This window comes from Saccopteryx leptura, chromosome 9 (genome assembly GCF_036850995.1).
Source record: "Saccopteryx leptura isolate mSacLep1 chromosome 9, mSacLep1_pri_phased_curated, whole genome shotgun sequence".
Taxonomy (NCBI): domain Eukaryota; kingdom Metazoa; phylum Chordata; class Mammalia; order Chiroptera; family Emballonuridae; genus Saccopteryx; species Saccopteryx leptura.
Genome location: NC_089511.1, coordinates 57,958,456 through 57,978,227, shown reverse-complemented (window position 1 = coordinate 57,978,227; position 19,772 = coordinate 57,958,456). Strand labels below are relative to the sequence as shown.

General features: G+C 38.2%; 1 protein-coding gene across 1 annotated transcript; it reads right to left on the bottom strand.

Annotated features, from left to right (window-relative positions):
* Nucleotides 1-372: 372 nt before the first annotated feature.
* Nucleotides 373-18,660, bottom strand: CISD1 (CDGSH iron sulfur domain 1). The gene is made up of 3 exons (XM_066349323.1): nucleotides 18,472-18,660; nucleotides 10,610-10,815; nucleotides 373-788 (listed from the first exon to the last, which is right to left on the bottom strand). Exons 1-3 carry the CDS (start codon nucleotides 18,494-18,496, stop codon nucleotides 699-701), a joined length of 321 nt encoding a protein of 106 aa, XP_066205420.1. The 5' UTR covers nucleotides 18,497-18,660; the 3' UTR covers nucleotides 373-698.
* Nucleotides 18,661-19,772: the final 1,112 nt, after the last annotated feature.

Genomic DNA, 19,772 nt, shown 5'->3' with positions numbered 1-19,772 from the left:
CCCAACTTAATTTTTCTTTTTAAGGGAGAGGAGGGGAGATAGAGAGACAGACTCCCACATGTGCCCTGACCAGGATCCACTCGGCTACCTGTCTTGGACTGATGCTCTCAACTAAGCTATTTTTCGCACCTGAGGCGTTGGCTCCACGGAGAGAGAGAAAGGAGGGTGAGGGGGAGAGGAGGGCGAGGAGGAGAGGAGGAGAAGCAGATGGTCACTTCTCCTGTGTGCCCTGACCAGGAATTGAACCCAGGACTTCCACATACCAGGTCGATAGTCTACCACTGAGTCAACCAACCAGGGCCCCCAGTTACTTTCTAGGTTAACTAAATAATAAAAGGTAATAATTTTTCTAGAAAATTATAAGTCTGAATATACATGATTTTGAGAATAATTTAATACCTTAACTTCAACATACAAACTACATTCTGAAATAATTATACTGAATGCAAAGAAACGGATCCTTACAAGACCAAAATAACCCACAGGCCATAGGTTGCTTTCACATTTTCCTTTTCTTTGTTTAAACGAATGTGCACCACCATGGTTCAACAAGTAAGGCAAATACCATGACTATGAAAGCTGCAGTTTGCAATATATACCACATCTAGAACCCAGAAAGGTGAATTAGACAAAAGTGGTAGTCATTCTAATTAAACAATCAGGACAAGTTTGTTTGCAATAGCATCAGAACTGTCGATTTAAGTTTCTTTTCTCTTGATGATTAGAGGCCCCACGTTGTCTCCAGTCTCTTCGTTGTGTTTTGTGTGAGCTCCATCACAGAATGGGAACTAGGAAGGGGAAAAAAGAATGTGAAATGTATAATCAAAAAGCAGTATTATCTTTGGCAGAGTTGTTGACATTCAATTCATATATATAACATAACTCAATATAAAATAGCATTTACATTTGTGATATTTGATTACGGATTTTGAGAACATTTCCTATGTTTATATACTAATTTCATTTTCTTTCTAGTGAACTGGCTATGTCCATTGCCTATGTATATGTAAAAGCTTAAGTTCATTTGTTTAAAATCAATTTGTATATGATGTTCTTCTTAATCGTCTTTGTACAATTTTTCTCCCTAAACCTTAAAAATTTTTTTTTTAAATTTATTGATTTTAGAGGGAGGGGAAGAGAGAGAAACACTGACCTGTTGTTCTACTTTATTTATGAATTCATTGGTTCTTGTATGTGCCCTGACCGGGGATCCAACCTGCAACCTTGGCTTGAGATGATACTCTAACCAAGTGAGCTGCCAAAACAGGGCTCCTCTCTAACCCATTTTATTTTGTGTATTTTTTCATACCCTTCATTTCTCCACTTTCATAGAAATAGGCCTTTTTAATATACATTTCCTTTTATATATTTCATGTCAAACTATGATAGCTAGCACCTTTGTTTTATTTTAATTGTTCAAAATGTACCTACACTCTAGAATCTAGAGTTTCATGTTTAGTATAAGGCACACTATTGCACTGAAGGAGGCTATTTAGAAGACTAAAGTAACAAGAGTCTTGGCCTTAGAGTAAAATTGCCTCATTAGTCAGTAAAGAGGAATAGAATTTTAGATACCTGAAAACTAGACAGTGATGGTATATAATATTAAACTTTGATATTAGAAATATCTTTTCTAAAATAAAATATCTAGTTGGTGTTAAAGAAATTCAGTTTTAATTTTACTATTTATATATAATTCTGAGAGGCAGTAAATGAAAAATCACAGAAAACTTCAAGGTTTTAAAAATATCTTATATATCCAGGTATAAATTCCATCTTGGAATAGATGGCCATATCAATGTAATGTTGCCCAGGCCAGGTAGCTCAGTTGATAGAAGTGTTGTCCCCAAACACCAAAGTTGTGGATTCGATTACCAGTCAGGGCACATACAAGATCAAACAATGAATGCATAAATGAGTGGAACAACAAGTGGATGTCTCTCTCTCTCTCCTTTTCTCTCTAAAATAATTAACTGTAATGTGTATACACATACATTATTTCTTTTTTTAGGTCAATAAGATATGGTACACAGTTTATTCATATTAAAAACAAAGCCTTGCAGCAAAAATATGAACCCAAGTTTTCAGATTTGGCATAGATGAGAAAAGAGGCTACACACACAAATCAAACTGAAATGTGTCCTACAGCAAAGAACAGCATTTCAAAGTGCCATATGTTTGATAAACAAACAATGATTTTGCAGTGAGAATAAAAGTTTACACTGTAAAAGGCTCCATTTTTATATAGCCTACACAAAACATGTCACTGTAAAGTGTTAGGCACAGAGGTTATAAAGTATTTTTCTGGAAAATGAAATATCTGTAAATTAAAAAGCTTCAAGTAACATGCTTCACTTTTATTGCTTTGTTAATCTAATTGCTAAAAATACTAGAAAACTTGTTTCTCTCAAATTATTTTTCTCTCTATATACAATCAACAATAGGAGAGAAACCTATAGTATTCAAAGAAAATCTTATAACAGGTTAAGAAGGCTATACATCAAAAATGAAAATATACTTTTTATAATAACCTGCTTCTGCCTAAAAACTGAAATTCATGTTTCAGCATGCTCTCAAACAAGTAAAAAAAAAATTTCTTTAAAAGGTAGTTAGTAGATCCTATTTGTTCATAAACTTTCATACTTTTAAAGTGTATAGTTTTTATGTCTTTAAACTGTAAACTAGATGTTAAAAATAATTTTGTTCAGAGGCACTGGTATCTTTTAATAGCACTTTCTATTATCACTTAACCACAGGGAATATTGACTTAAATCAGAATTATCTTCCAAACTTCATGTTTCCCATTTTGAGTAATAGAACAACTAAACACTTTATTTTCAACCAAAAGTCAAAATGAGTTATTTCAAAATAAGATTAACAATTTCTTAGGAATGCTTTCTACATAACAATGGGATATATATATATATATATATATATATATATATATATATATAAATTACTTCATGATTCTTAATATAGTATAAATGAAAGAGTATTTACTTGGCATTAAAATTCAAAAAGTAAATTACATAAAAATGTTTTTCAGAAAGTGCCTTATTTTATTTTTAACTTTTTCATTCAGGAGAATGAAAATGAGTGATATTGTTTTCAAACATAATCTAGGTATAGTAGTATTGCATTAAATAATATAAACATGAATTTTATTAAACATTTTTTATTTAAAAATTTGAAATTTGGCCGACAGGATAGCTTGGTTGGTTAGAGCATCATTCCAATACGCAAAGGTTGTGGGTTCAATCCCTGGTCAGGGTACATATAGGGACAGATCAATATTTTTGTCTATTGTTCTCTGATTCCCTTCTCTCTAAAATCAATCAATAAATTAAAAAATAATTTTTTTCTGAAATTTAAGCCAAGAGCTGAAATGATAAAAACACAAAGAGTATGTTAAATTCAGTTCATTCAGTATTGATACTTAAGATCAAATAATTGAAGTAAAAAAGTTTAGCTTATAGTTGATTCTAAAATTTGTTCTACGATGCCAATCTTTGTACAAAACAGCCTGGAGAAAAGTTTGTGAATTAAATTGGCTGAATTTCCTGTATGTCCTATTATGTTTGTTAAAACAATTAAAAATTTACTAATTTCAAATATCTTTAAAACTACAGAAGGGAGAGTTATGAAGATATTAGAATAAATGTTTAGGAGAAAAAAAATCAGGATCCTTGTTCTCCACCTGAAAAGCTAACAACATTATCAGGGTCTTCATAAAAAAAAAGTGAGATTTGTTTCTTTTGAATGACCCTATATCTCAATTTATGTTTCTGTTTTTAGGGTGATTCAAAATGAAATTAAATACACTCCTTCTTGAATTATCTCTAATTATCTCTTCTATCTGCAATGACTGAAGAAAAATTTTTTCTTTCTTCTTCAAACTTTGTATTTAAAACTTTTTTGGGTTTTTTTTTTGCCTGACTTGTGGTGGCACAGTGGATAGAGCATCAACCTGGAATGCTGAAGTCGCCAGTTTAAAACCCTGGGCTTGCCCAGTCAAGGCACATATGAGAAGCAACTACTACTAGTTGATGCTTCCTGCTTTTTTCCCCTTCTCTCTTTCTGTCCCTCCCCTCTCTAAATAATCAATAAATAAAATCGTAAAAAAATGTTTAATTGATCCTATTTAGAGAGAGAATGGGAGAGAGAGAAAGAAAGGAGGGAGGGGAGAGTGAAAGGGAGGAGGGAGGGGAGAGAAAAAGGGGGGAGAGAGAGAGGGAGGGGGAAAAGGGAGAGTGAGAAAGTGAAAAAAAGAGGGGGAGAGGGAGAGGGAGGGAGAGGGAGGGAGGGAGAAAGGGAGGGAGTGGGAAGGTGAAAGGCAGAGGGAAGGGGAGAGGGAGAAAGGGGGCAGAGAAAGGGAGAAGGATGGAGAGAAGGAGAGAGAAAGGGAGAGAGAGGGAGGAGGGAGGGGAGAAGGAGAGGGGGAAGGGAGAGTGAGAGGGGGGAGAGGGAGAGAGAAAAGGAGGGAGGGAGAGGGAAGATGAAAGGGAGGAGGAGAGAAAAGGAGGAAGGAGGGAGAGAGACAGGGAGGAAGGAGGGAGAGGGGGAAAATGAGAGGGAGAGAGAGGGAGGGAGGGGGAGAGAGAGAAAGGAACGAGGGAGGAGAGAAAGGGAGGAGGAAGGGATAGAGAGGGGGAAAGGGAGAAGGAGAGAGATAGGGGGAGAGGGAGGGTAAGAAGGAGAGGGAAGGGTAGAGGGAGGAAGAGAGAGAGAGGGAGAAAGGGAGAGAGGGAGAGAGAGGAACCTTGATCTGTTTCTGTATGTGCCCTGACCAGGGATTGAACCAGCAACCGCTGACCTTCAGGACAATGCTCTAACCAAGGGGGCTATCTTGTCAGGGCCAAACTTTCTATTTTTAATGAAAGGCTGGATTATATTTCTCAAGAAAGTTGCCTGGGGGCATTCTGGCTCATTACCATAAACAACCTTGAGGAACAGGATTGCTTTGGTTGAGAAAGGAAACACAAGCAAGGAGATCTTTGACACTTCTGGGAGAATATGACATTTCATACCATTCTTACTTACTTTGGTAAACGTTAATATAGTAGATATAAAAGAAAAATGTATAAACAGAACTTGAGATTTTACAAGACTGTCCTTATATGGACTGACCGACATTTAGAAAATATCGTTTGTTTCTATGAAAAAATGGATCAGTGCAACTAAACTATTAATAGGATGGAGACTCTCTATAGCACACACATATGCCCCCAAAACAAAAACAAGCCCACCACTAACAAAATACCCCAACTCAAACACTGAAGCTGTAAATAAAAGGATTCTATGTAGTATGTCCAGTTGCATTTCATTTCAAATTCAGTTGAGTTCCTGATGTTAACTGGCATGGCTTTCCTCCATTTCTTATTTCTTAATAAGAAGAGACTGCACTTTTCTGCTGTCCTTGTTCAAAGTGTCTCCTGCCTTCCAGGTAGCCTACCTGGGGTGAGTGAATGTGGGTGTGGTGGGACTCTAGCCAAACTATGTTGTATACTCTTCTCCCTTGTCTTCCTGTTCTGAAAGACTATCTCTTTCTTCATTTTTACGGCTGAGTTTCACATCTCTCCTTAGTCTCATATTGATAGCCCTTTTGTGAAATATCATGAAATAGGTCAGTTTCTTGAATAGCAGAGGGCATACCAATCCTGGAGGAAGAAGAAGGGGAATGAGATGTGCTAAAACAGGGGTCCCCAAACTAAGGCCCGCATGCAGCCCCCTGAGGCCATTTATCCGGCCCCTGCCACACTTCTGGAAGGGGCACCTCTTTCATTGGTGGTCAGTGAGAGGAGCACAGGATGCATCCACATCCTGTGCTCCTGGAGTATTGTATGTGGCGTCGTCGCTCATGTACAGTACTAATTCCGGTGACACGGGATGCACGCATCATGGCTCTGGAAGCGCGTCATATCACTTGTTAAGGCTAGCAGTGACAAATATGGAACCAGACATTGACCATCTCATTAGCCAAAAGCAGGCCCATAGTTCCCATTGAAATACTGGTCAGTTTGTTGATTTAAATTTACTTATTTATTTTAAATATTGTATTTGTTCCTGTTTTGTTTTTTTACTTTAAAATAAGATATGTGCAGTGTGAATAGGGATTTTTTCATAGTTTTTTTTATAGTCTGGCCCTCCAATGGTCTGAGAAACACTGAACTGGCCCCTTGTATAAAAAGTTTGGGGACCCCTGTGCTAAAACATGAATTTCTACATGTAACTAAGAAATCTGACTCATTAAGATCTGGGAAAACTGCTTGTATTAGATGCACACAACAAACCAGTGGCTGACTATACTGTAAGAATGAACGAGAGCCCTGGTTCTCGCTCAGGGGTACAGTGTAGGCCTGGCATCTAGATGTCCTGGTTTCAATTCCTGGTCAGGGTACACAGGAGAAGCAACCATCTGCTTATATCCCCCCCCCCCACCTCTTTTCCCCTCCCACAGCCATGGCTTGGTTAGTTTGAGTGCACTGGCTCCTGTAGCTGAGGATGGCTCTATAGAGCCTCTACCTCAGGTGCTAAAAATAGCTTGGTTGTGAGCATGGCCGAAGACAGGCAGAGCATAAGCCTCAGACGGGGTTGCTGGGTAGGTCCCAGTTAAGGCACATGCAGGAGTCTGTCTGTCTCCCCTCCTCTCACTCAGAAAAGAAAGAAAAAATAAACAATGAATGAGGATTGGCCATTGGCTCAGTGGACAGAGAGCATCAGCCTGGCTTGTTGACCCTCTAGGATCAATTCTTGGGTCTAGACACCCATGAGAAGTGACCATCTGCTTCTCTTTCTCTCCCTCTCCCCCTTTTCTCTCTTTCCCTCTCGCAGCCAGTGGCTTGATTGGTTCAAATGTTGGCCCCTGGCACCGAGGATAGCTTGGTTGATTTGAACATTGGCTCCAGATGGGGGTTGCAGAGTGGATACCAGTCAGGGTGCATGTGGGAGTCTGTTGTCTATCTCCCTTTTCACTTAAAAAAAAAAATGAATGAGGTAGAGGGTATTATATTGAATGGGGCACTTGAAACCATATCAACACAATACATTAAAAATTAAAAAAGAAGAATGGATGAGAATTAAAGTTTATATTGCATATAACTTCTTTTGGAAATAACTAAAAGAGGCATTTAAGTTTATTATAGGCCCTGGCTAGTTTGCTCAGTGCTAGAGTGTCAACCCCGCATGTGGATATCCCAGGTTCAATTCCAGTCAGGGCACACAGGATAAGCAAGCATCTGCTTCTCCACCCCTGCCCTCTCCCTTCTCTCTGTGGCTCTCTTCCCCTTCTTGCAGCCATGGCTCATTTGGAGCAAGTTGGCCCTGGGCACTGAGGATGGCTCCATGGCTTCTCCTCAGGCACTAAAATAGCTCAGTTGCCAAGCAATAGAGCAACGCCCCAGATGGGCAGAGCATTGCCTGGTACGAGGCTTGCCAGGTGGATCCTGGTCTGGGCGCATGCAGGAGTCTGTTTCTCTGCCTCCCTGTTTCTCACTTAAGGGAAAAAGAAAGTTTTATTATAAACACAACTGGGTTGTATAATTACTTGACTATAAACTCAATACAGATATCTAATCAAAGGATTAATTACAAGTCTTCTGTGCATTGACATGTAAGCGCGTGACCTGGCACCTGTGTGATAAACATAGGGGACTCAAGAATGTGGGAAGCTTCCAAGGATGCCTGAAGAATAAGAACATCCATTAATGGAATAATATCCAAAGTGAACTCTTAATTCACTTTGGTAACAAAGAGTACTCAAGATTCAGTGAAAATTCAGAAGTGACAAATCCTAGGTGCAAAGAGGATCACTAATGGCATAAAAGATAAACAAATAAAAAAGAACTGAGAAAATTGAAAATAAAATTAGTCTGGTATCCCTTTCCTTAAAGTCTACCTAATGGGAAATGGTAATGCCTAGTTTAACCATATGTAAACTCTATAAATTGCATGATGCAAGGATGATACCAGAATGTTATGTTGAACTATAATCTAATAAACATTTAAATCACTAGCTTCTGTCCATTTGTGATTCTTCCTGAAATATTTGAGATCTTAGTCCGTGAAAGAACATATTTGCTTTATTGACCCTTTACCTTCTGGGAAAACCCAACCAAGGTAAATAAACTTTACTTGACCTCAAAGCTAAGCTTTAGAGTTCACTAAAGCTATTATTTCTTTTTCTTTCCATTTACTAAAAATCTGACATATACTCAGACTTCTAGCATTTCTTTATTAGTAATTCACACTTTAACCTACTTGGACACAGCTTCTATTCTAACTATTCTGTTGAAATGACACCAAAAGGTCAATTAACTAATGATTTAATCCAGCAGTGTTACTACAATAGTTTATTCACCTGGTTGATTTTGTGCAAGCTGATGCTGACAACCAAAACTTTCCCTCTTTCCATTGTGAAGTCATCAAATTCTTAGTTTTCTTCTAACTCTGGCCTATTTCATCTCCATTGATGGCTCTTATTCCTCTTTTCAAAATGCAGAAAATGCTTCTCTAAGAGTTCAAACTTAGCCCCTGATTTTTATCTGTATCAAGGATCTGTTGGTTGCATTCCTACGCTTGACTCATTAGTTCTATTGATTTCTACCTGTAACCCCATGTCACAATTTTAGTCCCATATTTCAGATCATCTGCTGTACATTTACATTCAAATGTCATCTTTAATTTACTCTTTGAAATTGAACTCCTTATTCAAAGAGTTCAACTTTTAATCCTGAATTCAACTTTTAATCCTGAATTCCTTATTTCTGTCAATGGCACCACCTCTTTATAATCCTACCCACTGAGATACTTTAGCAAGCCTTTGTCCCCCCTGCCGCCCTGCCCCTCAATCTTCCACACAAATCAGTCATTGCATTTGGCTGCTCCTTCCCTCAGCATGTTTCATGTATCTATTCAATGTTCTCCATTTCCACAGCTATATCCCCTGGTATAAGTATCATAACTTTATGACTGAAATCCCTGTCAAGGAGCTCCCCATGTCTGCAGGCACAAACCCCTCACACTGGTATACTCAAGACTCTCTTCAATTTGGACTTATTTCTGGAGGGAGACAGGCACAAGGACCAGACTAGATTCATCACTGATCCCACCTTTGCTTATATTTATATGAGCCCTTTCAGCAGAATCTGAGAAAGGCTCCAACACTTGCTTCTTTATTCAAATGTCACCAATCTTTCCGGGGCAATTTAACTCCCATGTGTATCACCACGCCTTCCCAGAAAACTCTAGCCCACTGTGTAACATCTATGATATCTGCTGTTTTACTACTTAACTTTTGTTAGGCATGTATATATACTAGACATTAAATGAACTATTTAAAACCATTGACTAAAGAACTATTACAACTCTGATTTAGAAATTCCCTAATTTCTAAAGGTATTACTTTCTATATTTTAATGAGCAACAGGAGAATAAACCTATGATAGCAATAATTTTTAAAAACAAACCAGATCTAGATTAGAATATTATTGAGGATTATTTTCTGGCAATCCCACTAGTACTTCCAAACAATCCCACATTCCATATGAACAGTGTTGTTCTTAAGATGTAACTTGTTATATTGGCACTAACTTTTGATTCATATTCCATATGTTCATCAAGCATATTTTTAGACACAAGGACATAAGCTAAGCACTACCATCACTGGATTTTATAACATCAATTGTACTGAGATAAGGGAGTTAGTGGAATTTGCTTCCTAGGGACTAGTATTGATATGTTGATTTGTGATAATGGCTCTCCACTGTAGAAAGAGGTCCCTCACATACTGTGCTTTCAGAAATAGATGTATCACTTTTATTGTCTATTTTCTTAGGCCTTATAGTTATCTTTAGTAAAATCCATTTTATTTAAATGTTAATAGTGGCAATACATACAGTATTTTCACCATACACCAGAAATTCTGAAGTCATTCAGTATACAAAGTTTGCAAGATGACCTTAGAAAAGCATTTTACCATCTTTAATTCAGTAGCTATCCTCACTGTCCAAAAGGTGCAGCTATCACAGACACTTCCAAATGGAACTTGAAATGCACTTCTCACAAAAGAAAGTAAGATTTTAAAATATCCAATGTTAGATATTTAACTATAGGAGCTGCAGGTTTTAGAAAGCTGAGGATACAGGGTCAATATGTTTACTAGATAAAAAATTTTCAAGGCTAATTTTCTAAAACTTTCCCTTGAAAATTTTAAAACTTGTCCTAGAATCCAGGAACTTGAAAGCACAAGAAAAGAATTAACTCTTCTGTTTCTCTGTGTTTAGGCTGCATACTTCTTTTCATCGGATGGTGGAGGCTAAGATCCACTTGTGGAGGAAATCTTAAGAGTAGATAAAGAGATTTCTCTCTCTTCTTTGGCTAAGAATATGGTTACATTCTCTTGAACTCAATGAGAATATGATGTAATTTTACTGTACAATGGTTATACAATTTAGTAACCATATTCCTAAAGATTACATAAAAAATAGAGACCAGGATCCATTAAAAAGGAATATCTTAATAGCATCTGGTGGTACCAGTTTGAGAGGAAAGTTTAAACAGAAACATTACATTGAGTATGGTACTAGTAATATACAGGACTTGTTCTCCTCACCTTTTTGGACCTCCAGCAACGGCAGTACACAGCTTTATCGCCCAAATCCTCCATGTCAAAAGCATGTACAACCTTGGGATTGTCTTTCTGAATGTGAAGGTTAACCATAGATTTGTTGCGATGCTCTTTAGCATAAAATCTTTTGTAAGCTAGATAACCAATTGCAGCGGTCCCAGCAGCAATAGTAACTGCTGCGATCCATTCAACTAGAGTAGGAAAAAAAAACAGCAATAATTATCAAAACCAAAACATATGTTAAAAGTCTAACATGAATGTTCAGGAAATCCAGTTTTTGATTAAGTATCCCAATAGTCAAAGTTGGTTTTTAATGTTAAATGAATAATCAGAACACACTGGTGTAAGACTTTAAGACTTTCCCCAGACCATAGTTAGGCAATTGTGTATTCCTATTGAGCCATGATAGCTAAATTAAGATATTATTTCATAGATGGAGAAAGAAAAACAAGGTTTAATAATTTTTAAGTGTACATAAAAAGATTTAAAATAACATGTGAACCTGTTACATACATAAAAAAATTCAGACCACTAACGAGACAAACCCCCCCAAATCAGGAGGTGATTATGTTGACAAAATGATTCAGAGTTCATTTAAATAGTCTTTTAGTGGTTTTAAAATGCGTAACCATAAACAGAATTGGTATCCAAAGGAAAACAAAAAAGGACAAATAAAACAAAACTACCTTTAATATTAAAAATTCAGAGGAATATATCATGCTTGATTCTGGGATTCAAAGCCATTTAAAAGTTTTGTTTTGTTTTTAATTTCAAAGTGCTGTCTCATTAAAATAAATAAAAATGCACTAATTTCATATTAAACATGATTAATATAATTACAGTTAAATTCTCATTTAATAAATTCTAAACTTCTATTATCCATCAGTGGACGATTATCTGAATTCCCTACAAACTTCATTTTAAATTTAATGATATCTTGGGGGTGAGGCGGTGGGGTGATAAAAGCAAAGGTATTAAAAAGTACAAACTTATTTACAAAATAGTCACAGGGATGTAAAGTATGTAAAGTACAGCATAGGGAATATAGTTAATAATATTGTAATAATTGTATGTGGTACCAGGTGAGTACTAGAATTACTGGGGTGATCATTTTGTAAATTATATAAATGTCTAAATACTAAATTGTACACCTCAAACTAGTATAAAATAATATTGAATGAGAACTGTAATTCAAAAGTAAAGATAATAAAGTTAATGACATTTTTCTACTCAATTATTTGCTTGACTAACAGGCCAGCTATATACTCTTTCTACACAGCTTTTCAAGGAGCCCTTAGAAACCCAAGCACTTAACAACTACCCCAAGTCCAGAGAATGATGGAGAGGAGAAAGTTCTGCATAGTCTGGTTAGTCTCAGCCTCAGAGGAGAGTTGTCTATTCCCAGCACGGAGTGGACTGCAGGAAAAAGTTGAACAGGGTCAGGATAAACACACTGGACTGCTTCCCAGCACTTCCTGAGTCAGAGCTTCAGTGTTTGAAATAAGTTCCCAGACTATCAAATAAAGCCCTAGAGAGATAAGTATAAAAAAACACACTCCAAGGCAAAATAAAAAGTATACTGAATAATATATAATGAATAATTAACTATATGGCTTAGTTTGCACTATTGAGTCAAATTTTTATTGTACTAATGTGATTAAACACCATACCCAATAGTGCCTTACATAAAATAGGAACTCATACAAAACTCTAATGGAGCTCTGACCAGGTAAAGTTGGTTACAGCATCCTTCCAATATGCCAAGGTTGTGGGTTCTATCCCCGGTCAGGGCACATACAAGAATCTACCAATGAATGTATAAATAAGTGGAACAAATCAATGTTTCTCTCTTTCTCCCTTTCTCTTTAAAAATCAGTAAATAAAATATTAAAGAAAAAAATCTAATGAAAAAACAACTATCCTCACACTTAGTTTTTTTTATCTTGTACTTCTCTTGGCTTAATAATTTAGTTTTTATCAATGTTTCTAATTAGCATGTTCCTTGGATTCTATTTCCAACCACAGTATTTTTTTCTACAAAGTAACAGTTTATTTTTCCTTCCCACAACATTTCCATTCCTCCTTGTCATAATCCCATAAAATAAACATTAACACTATGTCCTTCCCGGGTGCTGCCTGACTGAGAAAACAAGTTAATAAGTCATTTGCCAGCTTCAAACCTTTGGCCTTACTGAAGAGTGTTTTCTAACTGAACATTTTGTGTAGATCTGTGTCCTGAATTTTAGTGCTGCTTTGTATTTCCCTGTGGCAATTCCAAGCAGGGCTGAAACTTTGCTCTGATTTCTAGCTTGAATCACGGTCTTTATTTTGATGAATTATTTACCATGGAACACCCTTGAGAAAATACTTTATGTCAGGAGCTATGGCAATCCACTTCTTTGCTAATGGAAAGCCACTCTGGATTATTAATGCACTTATCACAAAATGGGCTAAAATACTGCTTTGTACAGTATATGTTCAATTATGTTTGCTGAATGTTATTTTTAGAATAAATTTAAAAGGGAAATATCCTGAAAAATTACAATAACACAATTCCTTAAATGCTGTTGATCTTAGTTACACCTTACTTTTTGGTGAATTATGAAGCAATCTCTGACAGACTTATTTTAATGGTGCCCACATATTACAAAAAAGCCTTAGATACAAAGGCCAATTCCAACTGGCTAGTTTTAATTTGCCTTACAATATAAAAAAAGGATCCAATAGGAATTTCTACATGAAACTTATTATAGGCCAAAAGAATCTTTCTTATCCATTAAAATATTGTTTAATTTTCTCATACTACTAACTGAATTCACATGGTAACTTTTTTCTTTTTAAATATTTACCTCCCCTGGAATTTTTGATGGGGAAAGAAATGACAGAATAACTAACACAGAAAACAGGCAGCAGCAAATTAAAGAAATGGGATCTGACTCTAGATAACACCTAAGAGTGGCTACCTCATGGGGAATCAAAACATGCTCTCCATGACTCTACCTTCTAACAAGGATCACTTATGTTCCTACATAAACATCACACACACACACACACACACACACACACACACACACTCAGAAATGGCTCCGTATTTGCTCCAGTGAGACTTTTTTTTTTCAGAATTACAGAGCTAGAGAAGATCTTAAGAAAAGAATTTCCATTTCTTCTTTTCCTCCCTCCCCAAATTCTAATTTTCTAATCTCATTAGAGACAAATATAAAACATCCCAGAATAAGAAAAATGCTGCTTATTATTTCATTACTGCAGCCTTTATCAGTCTTTTCTGGCAAAAAGCTGTGGATGCCACTGGCAACTAGGGAAAAAAAAGGAAACTATCTGAAGATCAGTAAGAATGATGGGAGACTCAAAAGTCAACAATTAAAATAGAAAAAGAATTAAAAACCCAAGTACATTTAGTCCTTGGCATATACAAGCCTATTTAGAATAGATACAATCTCAGAGGCAACAAGGGACTTTACCAAGATCTAATTTTTAAAGATGTTTCAGTTGACAACTTTCAGAAATTCTGGAGTCGAGAAAACTCCTGAGCATTATTTATGCCTTTTCTGGTTTATACTCACTTCCATTTTCTATAAACATTTCTCAAGGTACAATACTTTAGGTTAGGAGTTACATCAAACCCCAGCTTATCCAACCTTACTTAACAATGCTTTCTATCACACACATACCATGAATAAACCAATACAAAGTACAAAATACAGAAAATACATTCCTAAATAATCCCTCCCTTTGTAACTCTTCCCTTGGCCAGATACTGTATAATCACTCATTTTCTCTATTAGAATTATTCAGAGATAGTGAAAATATGAACTTGTTCCCAAATCCTACACCCTTGTTTATAACACATTGCTCTGCTTTTCTCTAGTATAGGGATTATTTTGCTTTAATTTACAGAGAAATCTCACCCTGCTTCTTTTCCTTTAGCCCCTTTACTGCCCCAAACCGTCTTCGCAGGCTCAGTGTCAACTGCCACAGAATCAGAATGTTCCTTTCATCTCAGGAGAGGGGGAGGGGAGCTGCGCTTAACTCTTGCCCTCCCTTTGTTCTCCCCCAGATTGGTAGGCTGTGCCTGGTGATGTTTACTCTCAAGACCTGGCACACAGGTGATGGTCACTGTAAACTGAGTAAAAAGAATAGAGTACCGCCCTGGCCGGTTGGCTCAGTGGTAGAGCGTCGGCCTGGCGTGCAGAAGTCCCGGGTTCGATTCCCGACCAGGGCACACAGGAGAAGCGCCCATCTGCTTCTCCACCCCCCCTCCTTCCTCTCTGTCTCTCTCTTCCCCTCCCGCAGTCGAGGCTCCATTGGAGCAAAGATGGCCCAGGCGCTGGGGATGGCTCCTTGACCTCTGCCCCAGGCGCTAGAGTGGCTCTGGTCACAACAGAGCGATGCCCCCTGGTGGGCAGAGCGTCGCCCCCTGGTGGGCGTGCTGGGTGGATCCCGGTCGGGAGCATGCAGGAGTCTGACTGTCTATCCCCGTTTCCAGCTTCAGAAAAATACAAAAAAAAAGAAAAAAAGAATAGAGTACCAATTTTAATTTACTGCTCCATCTGCCCTTCAGACCATCACATTGCTCTCACACCAAATGACTTACCTTTGGCCTCATCTTAACCTATTAAGTGTGGAATTTAAATACTTCCTGAGGTTAAAAAGAAAACTTTATTATAAAACATTTCAGACATACTGAGGGAATGCTCTAATGAACTCCATTCACCCTGCTCTAAGAAGTATCAACTCACCACCAATCTTGTTTCCTCTATATTCCTCATTCCCCCCAGCTATTTGTTTATAACCTAGGGGAGCTTCTTCTCTATTCTCAGATCTACACATTCCTTTTCAAAAACACTAAACCCTTAAATGGTTAATTCAAATGACTCAATATATTTATTGAACCCAAATGAATTAGTTTTAATAAAAGAGACAAGGATATAAGTCAGAGAATAAGGATTTATAAAATTTATTTTGGGTTATATACAATGTAGTGTTCAAGGTTTGGGATGAATAATAAAGTGCAAGGTAAATAGAGGAAACCAATTTTATAACCTGAGGATAAAGCAAAGTAAGAAAAAAAGTGATTGAGTGGGCAGCAGATTAAGGAAGGCCTTTATTTGGCTATTTGGGGGTGGTGAACACACAATACAGTGTAGATATGATATGTTGTGGAACTAGGCACCATGAAACCTGTATAATTTTGTTAACCAGTGTCACCCAAATAAATTAAATAAAAAGAAAAAAATATTTGGTTAAGTTGGCTTTTTTTTAAAGGTAAGGGTGAACTGTGAGTTACTACTTTGGGCTGAAAAGAAGAAAACCTCTGTGAATGAGAGAACTTAAGAGTAATAGATATGTTAGTAAGGCAAGAGTTTAAGGCAGTAAGAGAAAGTGGTATTTGGAGGATGTGGAGAATGACCTTAATTAATCTTTCCATGCAAATAAAAAAGAAGGGATTAATGATGACAGCAGATTGAGTTTTAGAGCTATCCAGGAGCAAAATGCTTAGTAAACTTCCTAAAGGTTTTCTTTTAGGTATGAGAAGGAGTCGTTAGTGACTCGGTAGTAGTAAAAGTCAATTAATGTTAGAAACTATAATAAACTGCAATAAAATATTTGGTATCAAGGAAAAAGTAAGTTTGGTATACGGTAAGTATGACAATTATACCTCAATAAGGAAAAAAATGTTTGGTATTATAGACCAAATAGGTATCAAGAGCCAATTTACTGACTGAGATCTTTGGATATCAATTCCACTTACTCATCCTTATTACTTCTTCCAGATTCATGTTTTGGCCATTAATTGTATTTATAACCCACCAATTATTTTTCTTTCGATTATAAACAAGAATTGTGTATGTACCTATACACCCTTTTATTTTTTATCTAACATATACTGGCATAGTGGTTCCTATTGTCAAGTACCATCCTAAGCTCATTAAAATTATTAACTTATTTAATGAAGAAGAGACATGGTTATCTTCCCCAAAATCAAATGATCTAAAATGATTTCCAGTCTGTTTTTAAAAAAAAATAGGTTTGCTTTAAAAACTGAGAGAACAATTTGAGCTCTAATCATAAAGTAGATTCCCAAGACACTCTCTGTCCCTACCTTGCCACACAACTGTATTTGAGAAAGAGGATGCTGGGAGAAAAGATATACAAAGGCTTTGGGCCTTTTCTCATAGTCCTCCAAACAACCTCTATGCTTTTAGTAAAATAAAAGATAGCTATTTTTCATTAGAAGGTCGACTACTTCAAGGTTAAATTAATAACCCTCTTTATCCAGCAACTTCTTATCCCTTAGAAAATTGCTAACTAATGGGAAAGTCACCCTTAGATTCCCCTATGGTCAGATCAAACAAAACAAATCTTCTTGATTGCAACAAAGATTAGCCTGTAGACTGTGTTAAGAAACCCTAGGGTTCACCTATTTCACATTTCAATAGTATGCTACCTAAATACAGCTGAGTGCCCATTTACACAAAATGACTTCACAATTCAAAGACAAATTACGGAACCTTTCCTTCCAGATCACACAAGTGCAAACTGTCCTCCTATAAAAATTATCAGTAGCTCCAGTCACATAAATATCTTATTTTATATAACTATCTTAATTCCTGAGAAAACATCGTTTTTTTTAAAATATAAAAAACACAAAAATCATTTCCTACTTTAAATGCACCAGGTGCCTCTGAGACTCAAGATGAGTATCCTTTAAAATAATTTTTTGTAAATAATCACCTTCTACTATATACCTCATTAGTAATTTAAAGATGTCATGGGTTGTCACTCTCCTTCTGCCAGGTAACTTTTGATAATAACATAAGCAGAATTTCCCAATTTATATAATCTATTACAAAATTAGAGCTCAAGGCTGTAGGAACCTTTTACAAATTCTGGCAGTGTTCAATATTTACTAAGTAAACCAATGGGGCTATTTTAAATTAACTTCTGGACAATCTCTTTACCTTTACTTAACTACTGTTACAGGTAACCAAATCTTGAGGTGTGGCGTTTTATACTAGGCAGAGAGATCACATGTATCACATAGCTGGTGCACAGTATTATATTAATAATTATATTACCACCAAGAATTGATATGAAATGTTCACATTAACTGACTTCCAGAAAGTCTCTTAGTTTTAATTGAACCATCTATGAAATGACATTTCCAAACGCTAGGTACTTAGCACAATGAAAGCAAGGCTGAAAAAACTGAAGACTCAATGAGCTCGGTTTTCAATACTCTCTACTGGACTACAGCCACGAAGGGCCAGATGCCAGAGGCATAACGAAAAAGTGGAAATACTTAAGACCTCGTTTGGGTTTCTTCCCTTTAAAAAAGTGTGCAAAACTAAGATGTGATTAATCATGCATCCCTTCAGGGTTGCAGGCAATACATGTTCTGACTGCACGGTAATTTAAATGTGAGAAAAGGGGGCACGGGGTTGTTTTTTTTTGTTTTGTTTTGGGGTTTTTTATAGTCGTTTTCTTTCCTTTTTTTCAAGTCCTATTACTTCAGAACACAGAGGCGTCTCCAGAGACAAGAAAAGCTAGCAGCGGGACCATTAGGTTTTAGGGGTTGGCTAGTTAGCGGAAACGTGATCCAAACCTGGGTGGATGCCTGCATGGCCTCCTATGTTCAGGCACAGCCCCAACCCATACCATTTATCCCGTTAGGCCCAGGGAACCCGCCGGTCGGCCAAGAGCTTGACCTTAGGCATGTCAAGGTTAAAGGACCGGCAGACGCGCAGAGCAGCGGTAACAGAGGTGCTGACGAAGCTGCAACTGGTGCGCAGGCCGGCAGCCTCACCCGCTCCCAGACCCCACTTCACCTTTTACGCTGGAAGTCAGACTCATGGCGCCGTTGCTTGCAAGGCGTGTGCACAGGACACTGAACACAAACGGGCTAGCGCCGACACAGGCAGTGAAGGTGCGAAAGACGTCCTCAAAGCCCAACTCCTGGCAGCTACAGCGCAGGCGCCACCGCAGTCCGTAAGCACGTGCGTATTAACCACCCCTGCCGATGCCGAGCATGCGCAGAGCTGCGTCTCGGGCCTCAAGGAAGTCTACAGCCCGGATTTTGACAACTGCAGGAGCTGGAAGGAGGAAGCGGTAGCAACTGAGTTTGCGCAATCTTGAGGGGCGGGTTCCCGGAGCCCTGAGGCTGGGCCTTGGGAATAGGGAATCCAGGCCAGATTTCACATCTCTCCCAGGTGTGTGGGTTTCTCTTCGCACCGGACAGGTGTTATGACAGTTGACATAATCAGATATCGAAAATCTTACTTAAAAATTTCTTGTCCAGTCCAGTACCTGCAAAGCCAGGTCTAGCTTTCGTATAAAATGCCAGTGGTAGAAACAGAGAACTGTAGAGTCCTATTCCAGAACCTCTCCTTCGCTTCCGTTGTACATCCCCGTCTTCTGCCTTTGACCCAGTTAGTCATCTGTTAAGGACCTTGGAACGTGCGCTAAGGGTCGAGTGGTGGGGGTGGGGTGGGGTGGGGGGAGGCCCATTTCTATAAAAAAAATGTGCTCGCTTAAACAAAAAAGAATTATGATTATTCTCTCTCTTACCCAGTCTGAAATCAGTGTCAATAACAAAATTTAAAAAATAAGAGCCTTTTAAGCGTACCAATTTGGGGAGCGGGGTTAGGATTAACTTGTTGTTTTGAAGGTGCGTCTGCTGAGAAGCTGCCTGGTTTTACTTCTATCATTTCTGCGTGTGGTGGGCGTTGGAGGGAGTAGACTGCAGTTAAGGGGTACCGCCAATGCCACCCTTGGCGCTGCAGCTGCTTCCTAACACGTTACCGCTCTTCACAACGGGAAGCCCCCCGGGCACCTTCTACCCACCCGATCCCGGGAAGCGCAGAAATGCGCACTGAATGAGTGAGCGCACAGCAGCCCTGACGGCTTGCTAACGCTGGCACCGGGGCTGGGGAGTGAAGGATCGCGAGTGTGCTCGCTCCATCCTAGCCACGGTCAGCTCGCCCCTTACCCGCCCGCTCGGAGGGCGCGGTGGGGGTGGTGGTGGGGGGTGTGTCCCATCGGCGCGGCTTCTGGGCATGCTCAGCGGCGGCAGCCGCAGGTCTCGCAGTCGGAAGCTGGCGGCGGCGGCCGCGCAGGCGGCGCTGACGCG